This window comes from Gopherus evgoodei, chromosome 18 (assembly GCF_007399415.2).
Source record: "Gopherus evgoodei ecotype Sinaloan lineage chromosome 18, rGopEvg1_v1.p, whole genome shotgun sequence".
In the NCBI taxonomy this organism is placed as follows: Eukaryota; Metazoa; Chordata; order Testudines; family Testudinidae; genus Gopherus; species Gopherus evgoodei.
In genome coordinates, this window is record NC_044339.1 from 8005871 (window position 1) to 8022910 (window position 17040).

General features: G+C 41.0%; 1 protein-coding gene across 2 annotated transcripts in view; it reads right to left on the bottom strand.

Annotated features, from left to right (window-relative positions):
* The window catches only part of CAPZB (capping actin protein of muscle Z-line subunit beta), a 106536-nt gene that overhangs the window by 26398 nt on the left and 63098 nt on the right, over positions 1-17040 (bottom strand). For both annotated transcript variants that reach the window (XM_030537255.1, XM_030537254.1), the window contains exon 4: positions 12438-12551. In XM_030537255.1, coding sequence (XP_030393115.1) covers positions 12438-12551 — 114 coding nt within the window. The remainder of the gene's footprint in view (positions 1-12437; positions 12552-17040) is intronic.

Consider the following 17040-nt stretch of genomic DNA (forward strand, 5'->3'; position numbering starts at 1 on the left):
ACACAACAGAACAATTTTCATCACGTACCTCCCCCACCCAAAACCAAACGTTGACTTGCATTTTTTCTTTATCAGTATAAAGAAAATGGCTAGTTTCAGCAACGAAAGAGGTGTTGTCAAGCTATTTATTCCAACTGACTACACATTTCTAGCTCATGGATGGAAAAAGATTTTAAGGCTACAGACAGAGTTCAGTTTTGTCAACAGGTAATTTCACCATTGACCTTCTCTCCATCCCAGATTTACAGCAGCAAGAAAATACAGAATACTGTTCAACAATAAAACAACAGGCATGAGAATGCACAGGACGGTTTGATATGGGGGGGAAGTGAGCAGGAAATAATGGATTTTACTGGCTCAATTAGAGACAATTCAAAGTTCTTTTATTCCTTTTCCCTCATCTCTCACACAATGAGGAATGTGGCCATATGAAGTTCTATAAGGATGCTCCCTGAATGGTAGAAAAAGTAAGGTGTGTGTGTCCTCGGTCCAGTTTAATGAACACATCCCAAAATATGCCTGTAGATTCTGTACAGGTATTTAACAGAAATTTTTTCCAGCACACACAGGTGCAACAGTCCTATGAGCCAGCATACCAATAAAATTAGGTATGTGTAACTTCAGTGCCAGTTACACTTAACTGCACATCTGGATTGCAGCTAGATGACAAACTGCAAGGAGAGCTATAAAGAGTAATAATGCTGCCTGCATGTTAGGAGAACAGCATTCAAAACAATGGAACAGCTAAAAGTCAGAAGTGGCCTAGAATCCTGGAGTTTGTGGCTTTCAATACATTACCATTGTCAAAAGTGACATTCCCCATTTAGTTTTCCCAAGCATTCAACCCTACTTAGTGCTTGAAATTTCATGACCAAAACCACTTTGAGAAGTCACCAGCAAACTTCCATTAGCCTCCAACACAAAAGACTGAGTCATCTTTTAACACCACGGTCTATCTCCGGTTTCAGAACAGGCTCATTAAACCACAGGAGGCAGAGACTTGCTTGCAAGTCTTTCACCTATACCCATCAGTCTGACCAACAGCAGGTCATTCTGTAGAGAGCCTGCTGCATATATAATGAAGTTGCAGACGAGTTTTACATTCTGCCAACTACAATTGCTCACACATGCTATTCCAAAATAAACTAGAATTATGTCAGTCTCTTCAGAGGCAAACTGCAGAGGTACATGGTGGAGTCCCAGACTTGTTTAAATAAGTACTTCAGCACCTCGACATACACAGTTACAAAAAGTGTCCTAGTGCAGGCAGTGCCATAATCAGGACGGGGCGAGTGGGGCAGCTGTCCAGGCGCAAAGCCGGGAGGATGGAAAAACCGTTAATTACGGCTTTGGGTAGAGGCCCCAAAATCTAAATACAGGTAAGGGCCTGCTTCCCTTCCTTCAGAGAAATTAACACAAATACAGTACAGGGGTAAACAGCTTCAGACAGCAGTCTTGTGACAAACTACAGCAAGATATGCTGTGTTACAGGTCTGCAATACATTGACAGGAATTAGATCTTGAAGGCTCTCAAACGATTTACACCCTTACAAACTAGGCTGGAGAACTCTGACACACCACTGTCTACTGCACCTGCTGTCTGGGTGTGACTCTAGAAAGTGCAGGACAAGTCACCTTGCTGCTGTACGGAAAGATGCAATAAACCTAGAGTTGAGCCTCATTAAATCCGCCAGTCATTCACCTTCACAGATCTACACAGAACCATCTCTGTATTTGCACTTACCACTCGGGAACAAGTTATTTTTATTTGAAGCATAAAACTGAATATTAAAATATAATTGGCAGAAAAGATGGGAGGCCTAAAAAGAACCATTTCTTGTGCATGCGGCATTAAATGTACTGAAATCATGCTTGGCACAGATATTGCGTGGCATATTAATTCATACATCAAGTTTACTCTAGCCACTCAGGTTATAAGGAGTATTATTCACTGATGAGTTAAGCCTTCTGACTAGGGTTGCCAAGTCCCCCCTCCCCCACCTCTTCCCTTGGCCCTTCCTCCATCACTCTTCCCCCCGTCCTCTCTGCTCCAGAGCTGCAGCCTGATACCAAGCCTGCCTGCCTGCCCATGAGATCCAGATAGGAGGCGGCACTAGCTGAGCAGGGGCTGACGTGGGTTGATGGCCCAGCACCACCTCTTCCCCATTCCCCGATGGTAACCAAATTTTTGGTGTCCGATTGGGCATTGCTAGGGGTCCCCTTTCTGAGCAGACTCTGTTTGAAAACCGGGCACCTCGAAACCCTACTTCACAGTCTGATACCAACTTATTCATTAAAACATACCATACTTTTAAGACACAGAGAGCTTTCAGAGATGCAAATGGCATTGTAGTACTCAACCTCAACTGAAAGTACTGTATCCTCCACCACTTTCTAGGTTCATGCCAAAGTCAGTAGATGTGGATGGTGATGCTCTTGAGCTCCACAGTCTGGATCGTAAGTGTCAGACAGTCCAAGGGCCAGTTTCAGATCTGGTTCCTTATTACTGCGTACAGACCTGTAGCTCAGTGTACCTTGACTTTCAAATGGAGTTAGGAACCTAACTGACATCTGTGCCTTTGAAACTCTCCCCTTGTACTTTTAAGAATAAACTGCTCTATTCTGAGTATATGTGTATATTCTCTAACCGAGATTCAGATGTTCAGCAATAAGACAAACAGCTATATGAGCTAGAAAGATTATCCTTAATCAGTCTAACTCTTGTTCTGATGCATCTGTCTGGCCAAACATTGTCTTGAAGGGGTAATCAAGAACTTTGGAATTATCAAACCACCAGCTGCACCTACAAATGTATGGCGATGAGCATAGTAAAGTGGCTCAACAACAAGGACCTAGCATTATTAAGGGGTAAGTCACTAAACATCGAGGCCTGGCTTTTCAAAGGAGCCTAGGAGTCTGGAATTCTGATGGACGTCAGGCACCCAGACTCCCTGAGGCTCTTTTTTAAATCCCAGCCACAGAGGGTAAAGCTGTAATGTTCAACAGGCAGCATGGTCTTATGCAAATTAAGTTTGTCTTGAGGAATCAAAATTTTTTTAACAATCATAAAATTAGAAAAGAGACAAAGTAAGTGCCATTTTAGGTGGATTTCAGTAAAGCATTTGATTGTGTGCTACAAATTCTTACTTCAAAAATCATTTCAGATTGGTTTGGACAGGAACATATGGCTCAAGAATTCACAAAGAGCATATACAGTACAGATAACCGTGACTTAAGTAAGTATCTAATGGCATATGCAGAGACAGGTATTAGGTCACTTCTTAGGTAGCATTAGTGTCTTATTAATAATCAACACATTAATATGTACACAGATTCTGCTGAACAGAGAGGAGTTCTGAACACCAACCAGAAATAAGCCTATTGTTAGAGAAACTGATGGAATTCAGAGAAATAACTCAAGAGTGATGAGAGGCTGGAAGCATTCATTTGCTTCAAAAAGGTAAATGCACACATCTTGATTAAAAAGGTGACTGGCGGGGCATGAGGGGAAGAGGATATAGCATAATCCATAAATAACTGAAGATGGAAATACCAGAGAAAGGATTTCAGTGCAATAATGAGCATCGTCAGAAAGAACTGGAGAAAGTTAAATAGAAAATTTAGTGTGAATATTACAAAAGGCTTCCTGATAATGAAGTAGGAGACTATGAAATGGTTTCCTAAGGAAGTAGCAGAACTCCTTTCATTGCCTGGGACACTGAAACCTACGCTAGGAACATGTACTGTGAGGATAACGCTGCATCAGCAGGGATGACCTAATAGGTTTCTTCCAATACTTGTGTTCAGATTTTAAGACACTAAGGATACAACAGCAAGGGAACCCAAGGCAGAGAACAACTCTGATGAGCATCAGAATGCTCAAAAGTGCTTTAGAAGGAATTCTGCATATAGATACACCAAAAATGAACCACTGCAGAAGAGAGAATCCGGTCAAGAGCAACTGAATGATGTTTCCCCAATATGCTCATCTTGCTTTCCTCTCTCACCTCTTTTAAAAACAACTCATCCCAGCCTGCATAATTACATAGAATAGTGCAAAGCTGTCTCTTATTAGGCTTTGAGCTGGCTAAAATCAGGGCTGAATCAGGGTCCCTTCCTTAACTGTATTCTCTTACATCTGAAGAGTTTGCTGGCATAACCATCCTGTTTTTAATTCTGTAAGTATCTGAACATTAAAGTGACTAGCATTTTGGTGATTTAAGCCCGTCCTGAGATGTCATCTTGTACTTATCAGTCGAACCCAGAGGCAAGACTCATGGGTGACATAATCCTGATGTCACACCCTGTTGTACAAAGCCCCAGCCAGCAGTGGGATAGAAAATCTCAGGTTTCCTTAGTGCTGGGATGCATAACAAACACATCTGGATTCAATCTGCAGAGCCCTCACTGTGAAAGCCACAGTAACTATCATGCCTGAAGAGAAAGCCATCACAAAGACCTAGTAACCATTAATGAGGAACAGTGAGCTAATGGTAATAAACTTACTTCAAAGCTTCCCATGGTTTTTAGTTTGGGCAAACTAGGTTTACATCTAAAACACAGACAGAACTCTTACATAAAGAGCTCACAGCTGCCTAATCACTTCAAGAGCTGAAAATTACACTGCAGGCTGGAGAAATCTAAGCTTCAGTGATCGTACCCCCCACCTCCAATGCACAGTACTGGTGGCTGATGTAAAAACTAAACACTAATTATGCCTCCAACACATGGCATCCTCTATTTCCTTAGTGGAATCAGGATTGTTACTTATATAGGAAACTCAGTTGGTTAAGCACACATGTAAAAATGTTCCAAGTGGTGGCATACTAGTATTTTTTTCTGGTAGCACCCAGAATGCACTAAATATTTTCATTCAACAAGTCTCCCCATAGGCTTTACAGCAGGGCAGTGCCTTTAGAAGTGCCTTAGTAGCACTGCAAATGAGCTCATATAGAGAGATAACATGGAAGAGGGCACAGCCACGTATGTGTGACAAGCTGACCAAGTAGATTCACAGAGGCTGGCAATGTTCCCTCTAATTTTTTACATTCATGTGCAGAATGAATTTTGTTATGTGCGTCAATATGGAGGTGATGTGTGGCCAAGGGGTTCGGAACATGGGAGGGGGCTCAGGGCTGGGGCAAAGGGTTCTGGCTCGGGGTTCAGGCTCTGGGGCGGGGCCAGGGATGAGGGATTTGGGGTGCAGGCTTCCCCAAGGCTGTGGCGAGGAGAAAGAACTCCCCCCAGCCCTCTCTCGCCGCAGCAACCCAGGGCCGGAGAAGAAGCGCCTCTCCCCACCTGCGCGACACTTCACAGCCTGCTGCACAGCCATGCAGCTGCGCAGCTTAGAGGGAATTTAGGCTGGCACCATCAGTACAACAAAGTGGGTGTAGAGAAGTGGGATAAGATAAATGTGTATGAGAAGCAATGAGAAGAGTTTTGAGGATGTTTACAAGAAACTTGAACATGACGTGACAGTGATGGAGAAGCCAGTGTAGAGATTGAGAGAGAGGAACTGATGGACAAGGTCCAACAACAAGGAGAATTATTATTTGACATCAGCAAATGAAGTCTGTACAATACAAAGTGATTAAAAACTATAGGCAAAAAGACACTGACACTATTGACTCGGGTAAGCTATCAGTTTACCTAGGTAAACGGGATTTCATTGCTGTTTCTGACCAACAATCACCTCAATCCATCTACTAGAAGTCTTATATCTATGTATACTCATATACACAGGGGAAATGGGTTGTAACATTTCTTCCTCAAGCTGGAAGGACAAGAGTGGTGGACACTTCACTTAGGCCACGTCTACTAGACTGAGAGCCTCTGTAAATCCATGAACTAAGGTCTCCATGGCAGCAGTACCATCAGCAGCACAGTTAATACAAACTGCATGCTTGAATAACTTACTCCATTTTGGATACTAACCAAGTCTGCAATTCAACAGGATAGTGGGCGCTATGAAGTGTTAGCTCAGCCAGTGCATTTTCAGAAATGAGATGATTAAGACTATGAGAACACTTTGTGATCTTTCAAGTTGTCACAGACAAGGACTTAATAAATCCTATTTAACCCAAGAAAGACCAAAGAGGTTCCCTAAAATGGAAGTCAACATTTAAACTTCTCCTATATTTAGGGTGACTAGATAGCAACTGTGAAAAAACGGGACAGGGGTATGGGGTAATAGGTGCCAATATAAGAAAAAGTCCCCAAAAACAGGACTGTCCCTTTAAAAACGGGACATCCGCTATCTTACTCATGGTTACTGAATTAGCCAAAGGCTGCCAAGACTCATCTTCCTGAAATTATTTTCAAAAAAAAATCCAGACAAGAGGCATCTTTCCACAGGGAAGTCTATTTTAATTCACTTCAGAAGCCTCCTCTTCTTAACAATAAGGGATGATTAGATAACTTAAAGCACTGATTATCTCCAACCCTAAGCAAAAGAACGTGGAATGTAAAATAGTTACACTTATCCAGACTCACTGGTCCTCATTATGCTATGATTTCAATCAATTGCACATATGCCCGTTAAGGGCAATAAATTACAACCACATGTTTGAAGGAATATTCTTCTCAGTGTGGGAAGTGGAGAGGCAAGGATTAACCGTATTGGGCAAAACGTTAGATTGCATATGGGAGTAATAAACTAATGAACAAAAGGATATTAGGGCATTAGCTTTAGGCAGTACAAGTGTTAAATCTGGCAGCAAGAGATCAAAATTCAAGTTACCATTTCGACAACAGGTCTGCATTTCTGTGAAATACAACTAATAATCTTAAAACCATATATGATATGTATCTGCTAGGGACTGAATTAATACCAAGTTTACTTCTTCAGACTCAAGTTGAATTCATTTCTGGTCTCCACAAGTGTTAACCCAACCCTACCTGCCCAGCAAAGTGTTCTCTCTCCCCCCTGCCCTCTTAGTTTCTCCCAGATTTTATAGACTTGTGAAATTAAGGTGCACCAACAACTGTCTGAAGATTCCTGTGAGAATTTAAACTAAAATCAAATGGAAGTAATGGGGTAAGATCATAACTGGCAAGGAGAGAGGAGTTTAGCATGGCTGAATGAAGTAATGATATGCAGTTACGAAGGATTAAATAGGAATAAGGCGGCTTACTGACAGAAAAACTGGGAGACTGTTTCACAAGTGATTTGGGGCAATCCGTGGAATTATTTAAAACTAGATTGGACAGGGCACCAATGAACAATTCTGCCGTGGCTATATAGACTGAATATTCAGCAGCCTACTAGTATCTTAATGCTCAAGACACTACTATTCTAAGCAATTCTCTATGATTTTGTGATACAAGCTTCACCCAACATGTTTTCAGATTAAAGTGCTGACATCAAATGAATTGCCAATATGTAGGCTAGGGAAGACCAAAACTTAAGACTCTGACACTAGCGAACAAATATGAACAGATTATCTAACAGATTATTTATAAAAAGCCCTAACACTGTTTTCCTGAAGCACCCCCTCTTAGCCATTACCAGACAGGACACCACTTGCTACATAGGTTCTGATGGTTCACCGATGTGGGTGACTTGTTCCCCACCTGCAGATAAGGGGTAGGAACAATATCCTAGAGGGTCTAAGGTGTAAGATGAGCAGTGCTGGTGCAGAGAACCCTGAAAGCAGCAAATTCTTTGAACAAAGTCTCAGCTGAACTCCATGCAGTATTATTGTTACTTTAAATTAATAAAAACCAAACCCCAGGAAAGTAGAGTTCAGACTCTTCCCATTATGTTGCCTGTATTTGAAAAAACAGGTTGGGAATAGAACCTGCTCACAAAAGCACCCAGTTCTTCAAGAGCTGGATACATTTCTCTTCCACCCCAAGAAATGACATTGGAATAATCTGTCCAAAAATCTTTTAAAACCAAGAAGTGAAGCATTTGCCCTATGGAATGAACTCTGAGAACCAAGGGCTTAGCATTACTTTGGGCCTAGTCAAGAAGAGCCTTGCTTTTATCCAACCTATTATTCTTGCCTGCAGTCTCTCAGACCGACTGGTCCGTAATCAAGCCTATTACATTGTCTGACAGCAATAATTCCAGACAACTGCTTACTAATGAGACAACTTCAAAGTCAGATTATTTAAAGATGACAGATCTAATTCAGAATTCAAATTCAGAAAGCTCTAAGAGAAGACAATATGGTTCCCAATTTTAAAATATCAGAGAGAGAGCGCTCTACAAGATTCTTTTAACCCAGGAATCAGCAACCTTTGGCACACGGCTCTCCAGGGTAACCCCCTGGCGGGCTGGGCTGGTTTGTTTACCTGTCGTGTCCGCAGGTTCGGCCGATTGCGGCTCCCCCTGGCCACGGTTTGCCACTCCAGGCCAATGGGGTCTGCGGGAAGCAGCAGCCAGCACATCCCTCAGCCCGCGCTGCTTCCCGCAGCCACCACTGGCCTGGGGCCGCGTGCCAAAGGTTGCCGATCCCTGTTCTAACCTCTGCTTCCTGGTATGCTAGCAGCATCTCTGCTGGGATTTGCAATATACATTGTTTTGCTGTTTTAAGTCATCTACAGAATTGATATATGTTGCCACGATGAAGTGCATTGCGGCATGTTACTGTCATTGGGGGCTCTCACAAATGACCAAACAACTTCTGTTACCTTGAGAACTGTGAGCAAGAGGTACCTACAACTAATCAGAAAAGGAAAGTGCTGGAGTTAAGATAAAGCAACAAAGTTGCGAAGTGCTTGTGCAAACCCGAAGATGAACCCTCACCATGGAAGACTTAACTGCCTGGGGAATATATACTAGAGCCTGGAGTTCTCATTAAAAAAAAAAAAAAAAGAGAGAGAAGAATTTTAAACAGCAGAAATTATACTTGATGTTTACATTTTATATTAGCTGTTGGTAACATGTCTGTTACCCCCGGCATAAACATAACAGCACAACTGTTTCAGGCTGCACTTTCAAGTATTGCATATAAAACATCCTCTAAACTGGGGGAAGAGGGAGATGTTTACACTTAGCCTGTTGAATGATTGTTGCGATACACTCAGCATCTGCTCTAACAACCCCAGAGGCACTACTATCATCAAGGAAGTTCTGGGGTTCCCTTCTCCATCTGCAATGCAGGAGACAGGCATAATAATGGAAGCAACGGCAAGGTGCCTTCAGAGGTGGGGTTTTTTAAGTTTGCCACACACAGTGTGGCTAAAAGTTGTATCACTGAAACGAAGAACCTGTCTGTTCAATGTGACTAACATTTTGAAGTGGTGAAAATGAGTTTCTAGAGCATCATTCAGAAGCGTTTTTGTATTTCCTGCAAAGTGAAAAGGGTTACTAAGATGTGGTTGCTTTAGAGCATGAATTTCCTCCCCCCCAAGAGAGGCTGTGTCACTTCAATATAAAACTGCACTAAGACAGTCAGCAGCCTACTTAGTTTTCTAGGTTCACACACAATAATTCCAAACCTGGTTTAAGACATTTTACAGCACTGGGAGGTGTCTGGCTTTTACTGGGAAATTATAACCACACTGGTCCAGTAAAATTCTTGACTTTTTTTCATATTAAATATACAAGAAGAGAAATGTGGTTAGTTATTCCCAATTTCATAAGCACACTGAATACTCCTTGTTAAAGAGCATGAGTGGCCTCAGTTTCCCCATATGAATGATGGGCATAACACACTGATGTATACTTAAATCCAGTACTAGCTAGTCAAAATGTAACAGCTGTGTTATATCATATTATTTTCTGAGTGTGAATATGATTGGGTATCACTGCATTTAACCAGCAGCACTGCAATATGCAATGGAACTAGCTAGCTAAAACGGATTAGCTGAATCAGTGGGGATAATCGCAAGCATCCAATAACGAGAGCTGTTCAGACTTGATAATCTATGTTTAAAATAACTAAAAACATTCTCCTCCCTTCAAACTTAAACTACAGGGGGCAGAGAGACATTTTCTGTGCAATGTCGTTCCAACAGAAAATTAACTCAAAGACTTTGGTATCACAAATTGCTCTGAGTCCTCTTGATGAATAGAGAGAGCACGATAGGTCACACTTACCTAAACAGCACTGTACGCACATTGGTACCAGATACAGCATAATAAGTGCAGGCTTTTATTATCTTGCATTTTAACTGAGTACAGTCTTGGCCTACATAATGTATTACAGGAAGCACAAGCAGCAATGTCTACAGTTAAGGCTTCCCAGTACTTCCCATAATAAGACCCTGTTTCACTTGCTAATAATGTACCAAAGTAACCTTTCTGGCTGAAGTTTCACATGCAAAGTGGTTTGTCTCAGGCAGATATTGTTTATTTTAAGTTTGGGGGTGGGGAATGGGGAATGATTTAGCCATTTCCAAGAACAAAATTAGGGGAAAATACATGGCTTTACCCACATTAAAAAAAAATGTTTGCAACCATTTTGTTTGAGAAACTAACACTACAATGCTTTAGAGCACGGACTTGAAATTTGGAAGGCATTTGCCTGTATGTCAGAGATGTGCCCTTTGTTATCCCTCTAGAAAAAGGCCCCAACTTGCACAGATAAGAAGCTGAAAATGTTCAGCTTGCACATGTTCAGCAGTGACTTGTTAAGAAGTTTGGCAGCTAAATTCTCCAAAGATATCCTCCAAGTTTGCTGTAGGGGCTGAGAGCAGGATTTTCACTGCAACTGTTGCTCTCAACTCCTGAGGGTCACTTTGGTGCCTGGGTAATAGAAATGAGAGCAATGAGTGTGCTCTCAAGGCTTCCCCTGCTGCCACCCAGGAAGACTGGAATGCAGGGGGGACAAAAATTTGACCAAGGTGGGGCAGCAACAGAGGGAGTAGACTAGGACCAGGAGTTTAGGAGACAGGGATGTAGACTAGGACTGGCTGGGCAAAAAGTGAGGGAAAACCGGACTGAGAGCCAATCTAGGGAAGGGGCAACTGAGATCAGACAAGGACACAGGGAGAGGAAAATAGTTTGTGATCACGTAATTAAAGATTGTATCATAACACACAAGGGGACTGAATTTAAGTTGCACGCTCAATCTTAACTCTGGAATTTCCTAACCTTTTAGCACTTACCTTTGCAACTTTAACATTCTTTTGATGTAGAGAGGTGTGTGTATATTATAAAAAAAGTGTTACAAAACATGAAGTCAAACACACACAAGAATCTCAGTGGTATTCTACAGAAAGTTACCTTTTAAAAAAGCACCAAGATTTAATATCTTGCCATTTATAGCAGGTCAGATGAACAAAAGAAAGGAAGTGGTCAAGAACTAAAAATCTTTACCTTTTGCCTGCATTTGTTAGTGCCTGAGTAGTTTAAGAATCAACCATAGTAAGTAACTACATCTAAGGCTGTGTTTTTATCACTAGCTTCTGGTAACATATGCAAGCCATTGAGATGTGCTCACATGCTTTTTATAGTAGTTAGAAATCTCCAGTAATACAGCATTTATATTTCAGTCTACTATATATGTGTGAACTGTGAAATTAATAGAATTACTATTTACATCCCAGCAGTGACTAAGAGACCAAGGACTATACAAACTCCTTGCTAAATCTGATAATAAATCAAGCCCTATGATGAAAGGGGAGTTAAAACCCAGTCCAGCCTCAGCTTTCAAAAAAGTTATTCGGTAAGGAAAGCGATTTAGAAATGTTGCCACTAAAACCTTAAAGAGAAACTGTCAATTTGCTAGTGCTAAACTGTCCCCCGACAATAGTTTTTCTACATATGATCTGTTAATTCCCACTTTCCAGGCATGTGGAATGGAAAGTAATGGAGAATTGGCCAGTCTAGCCTGCTGGAGTCCAGAAAGCAGGGCATTCTACTTGGTTTCAAAGTTTTTTATGGAATTCTGTCTCTACTGGTGTGAAAAAGTAGCACCTGACTGTCTGGAAAGATACAAGTCTTACTGAATGATCATTGCACTAACAGTGAAGTTAAAAAAAACCACACAACTGAATATATATTTCAGTATGCCTGCAAATACTGTTTTACAAGAGGATGTACAAGTCACTTCAAGTCTCTAAAATTTACTCTCTGCTGTTGGGATTGTTTTTTTCAAAGGACTCAGTTTGGAGGGCTGGGAAAAAGAGGAAGAACAGATGGCTTAAGACTGAGCTGGTCAAGACAAATAAGAACACAGGTCATTCCAGGGCAGGACTGCAGTTAGAAAAAGAAATGCAGGTGTGCCAGGAAAGAATTCCGGCCCTGTATCCCCTTCAGAGCTTGGCTTCAGTATCAGTTGACACGTTTGATCACTCCTTACTTTACTAACGTTACAAATGGTAAAGTAGATCAACAGTCAATAAGCCTGTGTGTGTACTTCTGCCTCCAATGCACACTGCAAGCCACTCTCAAAGGCTGTTAATGAATGTGTTTCCTAGACTCAAGATATGTGAATGACGGAAGCAAAGAAAGCAGAGGGTTCTACATGGTAGAATTGACCTACAAGTCTCTGTACTGGTCAAAGGCATTGTTGGCTTCCACCTCCAGCTTGCGCAGGCGAGCAGATGGCATGGCACCGTCTTCTAGAGGAGGATCGTATTTGTTACTCCATGGTGATCTGTGGGAAAGAAAAAAGGGGAGGGGGAAAGAAACTTAGACAATCAAGGCAACTCTGAAAGGCTTTGAGAAGTGTAGGCTCAAACCACAGATGTTTGAACTTACAACAAGAACTATTAATCTGTCAAAACTGGATCATAAACAGCTATTTCTGAATATTGATAGAAAGGGGACCTTACATTCCTAAAACTTGTTTATAGCTTCTAACTTTCCCTATAGATCACCTCTGATCTTTGTGTTACCAGTATATGTGCAGTCATGTTTGGTGCTTGGTTTGTTTTTTTTCCAAGTCTGAGTAATTTTCAGTAGTGGCTCTTTGGAATTGAGGGTGGAGGGGTCTTAATGCTGGAAGCCACTGAAGCCTTAGCCATTAAAACTGCTTACCTGAAAGATTTTGTATCCAGTTAGACTGGGTACTTTATCAGAGAGTTTTTGTACACCATGAGCTTTGTCAGGATTTGAGCAAAATACTATATAGCCAACAAATAATATTTACATTCTCTTCCACTAACTGGTTTTATAAAACACAGTACTACTTTTGCGCAACCATCAGGAAAACATTTAAACAGCATGCAAAAATTAACAGGATTTGTAAAACTGCAGGTTTTTTAATGAATTTCTGAAGGTGGCAGAGATTGCGTGCTCTCAGTGAAATGTTTGGTATTAAAGGGTTGATGGAGCCTTGTGCCTGCCTCTGAGAATTTTAGAATTCCCATTTTATAAGCCCACATTCTCCTTTGCATTTCCCCTGTGAACAACCAACCTGCATATAATCATTGCTAGTTTAAAAAGGTATCCCTAGTCTTTGCAAAGGCGCTTTTTAAAATGCTCCAGGTCTGCTAACACACATCAGGTTTAGTGTAGACCATCCAGAAGGGCCTTTTCCTTCGGTAAGTACCATTTGTTATTAATTTCTCTAAGACGTGTCTAGCCTGACATCTATTTAACGCAAAGCGCAAAAGAATAGTCTGTTTCCATCTGGCCTCGCTTTCCCCACATTTCATTCCCCTCCTACTCCTCTCTGCTGGATTTGGCTCAACAGGGGAGACACTAGGCAGAGTCAAGTCACTGTGTCACATCCAGCTACAGGAAGACTTTTCAGGCAGCAATTTCCCATTAAAAAAAAGAAAACTCAAATGCTTTAGTGAATGTTACAAGACTGTATTACTTGTTTAACAGAGAATTCTGTCACATCAGAAAGATTAACACACAAAACAAGGGTTCCCACCCCGAAAGTGCAGGCTTCGTTGCATTCGTAAGTGAAATGGACGCACACATAAGACAGTACAAATATAGATCTAAAAAATCTCAAACCAGACAGCATCAGAGAGCTGCAGACAGGACATCGGCCTCTATCACGCACCCTCTGAGGAATGAATAAAATAGAACCTGAGCCCCGTGCAAACTGCAAGTATCCCAGACAGCCTGCAGTATTCATACTGTTTATGTTCACAGTTGCAGCCTCTGTTCCTAAATGCTGCCCTCTCCGCACCAAACTTTTTTTAAGCACATAAGTCCAGAAAACTAAGTTGTGTTTCTGCAATTCCATATGACATTTTGCTGCTCCTCCAGGTGAAAGGAAACCAGTGGCCAGAAAACCTGTGTTGACCAGAAGTACCCTTGCAGCCCCTCCTCTCCAACAATCAATTATGCATTACTTAACAGGGACACTGAACACCTTCTTTTCCCATCAACAGTTGTTTTGCCCTTCATAACAGACTGGATCAAATATTCCAGCTTCCAAGTCAATTGTTTATTGAGTGAAAAAGAGGTCAGGTGATCGCCTGTGAGGTAGACAAATGTTTTACTAGGATCAGCTGTGAGAATTAGGTCCTCAGAGCCCTAGGAACATGTGGAAAGCAGCTATTGCAGAAGTGAACATGGTAAAATGCTGGCTGACTCAAAATCTTAAACCCAACACATTTATAGACTCAATCAAGGAAGGTTATTGAAATAGATCTCTGGTGGTGACTTTGTGAGGAGGCTGGTCAATTTTTCTTACGTTATTACTGGGTTATTTGATTTGATCTGGGATAACTGATGGGTCTTTATTTACAAAGAATTATCAAAGGCATCCAAAGAAGTAGGTGTGCATTCTTAAAACGCTTTGCTAAAAACCCAAATATACAGAGTAAAACTACTGAACAAGATAGCATTTCTGAGTTTGTCTGCTATATACTTCTGCATGTCAGGACTGTACTTCTCTTCAGAAGTTCCAAGGGAAGTGAAACATTCCTCAAATCAGCAGAAAGTATCAAAGTGTAAAGGACAACCATGCTCTGAACAAAATCTAACATGCAATTAACTTATCCAAGCTGGTTCTGATGGCTATTCCTTCAGTTTTTATAAGAAGTTTCCTTAGCACACCAACTATTTACACAAAATGTACAGTTATTCCAAACAGAAACCCAACCATCTAATCTTCAGGCTACAAAACCCAGAACTATGTACTTAACATACCACCTCCTTCATTCACATACAGAATATTCTTACTATGGTGTCTTCCAGCATTTTGACTTCAGTATTCCCAACATTTATTAAACATACTGATTAATCTAGCTTTAATTAAGCAACAATATACAATGGCACAGAAGTGATGCACCCATTCCAACTCTTGCTTCAGATGGCACATTACAAAGAAAAAAAAAACCAAGGAAATGCTGCAATCTTAGAAGTGCTCAGTTTGAGATGCAAACTTTGTGCATGAATCAATCTATTTTATCAAATGCCAACTGCAAGCATATTGTCTAATATATTCAGAGCCCTTTAAGCTGGCAAGAGGAAATACACAAGGCTGCCTATCTCCTATTATAAACACTGGCCTCTGAACCCATGGCCATACCCATTTCCATCACCTAATCTATTGCAGGAGTCAAAATTGGAAACGTTAAGTTTTACTTTTGCTGGACAACTTGCTAACATACTCAACCTCTCCACCTTGGAGAAAAGATCAAACTCCTTTCTTTCGGGAAGCTGGGTGGTCTTAAAATTAACTGAAAACTGCACCCTTACAAAAACAGACACTAATAACATATTTTCAGTTATGACGGGCACCTATAGACTTTTTTTGTCTAGGGGTAATATCAGTAAATCTAAACAATATCTTTAAACACTCCACTACTAAACAAAATTCAGACAGATCTGATAAACAACCAGCATCTCCAGCCTTCCTTATGGGGCAACGTTCATTTAGTTAAAATCAACATATCAGCAAAACTGCTACTTACAAACCTTCCCCATTATAAAAATTCCTGGATCAAGTTATCAAAAAAACAATTTTTGTGGTAAAACAACCAACCTAGGCTTAACCTTAGTAAGTTATAATTATCCAAGTAAGTAAAAAGAGTCTTGTTCATCCAAATGGAAGCTATGAATCATAGAATCATAGAAATTTAGGGCTGGAAGGGACCTTGAGAAGCCATCAAGTCCAGCACTCTGTGCTGCGTCAGAACCAAGAAACCTAAACCATCCTTGGCAAGTGTTTGTCCAACCTTTTTTTTTTTTTTTAAAACCTCTATTGATGGGGATTCCATACCCTCCCTTGGAAGCCTATTTCAGAGTTTAACTACCCTGAGAGTTAGAAAGTCTTTCCTAATACTTAATCTAAGATCTCCCTTGCTGCAAATAAACTCACTGCTTCTTGCCCTATCTTCATTGGACACGGAGAACATCTGATCACCATCTTCTATAACAGCCCTTACCAGATCATCTTTTCTCAAGACTAAACATGCCTAGTTTTTTAAATCCTTATCAGTCAGGTTTTCTAAACCTTTTATCATTTTTGTTGCTCTCCCCTGAACACACTCCAATTTGTCTATATCTTTCTCAAAGTTTGGTGGCTAGAATTGGACACACTATTTCCAGCTGAGGCCTCACCCATGTTGAGCAGAGTGGGACAATTAGTTCCCAGGCCCTTCCTGTTGGTCAGAGTCAAGTCTAAAATGGCTGTTCCCCTGGTTACTTACTCCGAAATGTTGTCCCTAATACATTCCAAGAACTTATTGGAAATTTTGTGTTTTGACATACTATTAACTACTCAGACAGCTGTTGGAAAAGTAAAGTAAAGTCCCTCATTACTACCAGGTCTTGCGTTTTGGATATTTCTGTTATTTATTCTAGAAATGCCTCATCCACCTCCACTTCTGATTTGGTAGTGATGGTAGCAGTCTACTGTAGACATCATCCGTATTTCTTACCCCATTTATCCTTACTTAGAGAGAGACTCAACTCATCTGCCTCCCATCTCCTTCTGAACCTCCGAACAAATGTATATATTTTTGACATAAAAACACAAACACCTCCTCCGTTTACCCTGCCTGTCCTTCCAGAACAAGCTATACCCCATCATACCAATATTCCAGCCATAAGACTTATCCCACCAAGTCTCTGTGTGATGCCAATTAAGTCATAATTAGTTTATGTACTAATACATCCAGTTTTCTGTTTATTCTCCATACACCCAGCCCTTGTGCATGCATAGATATCTATGA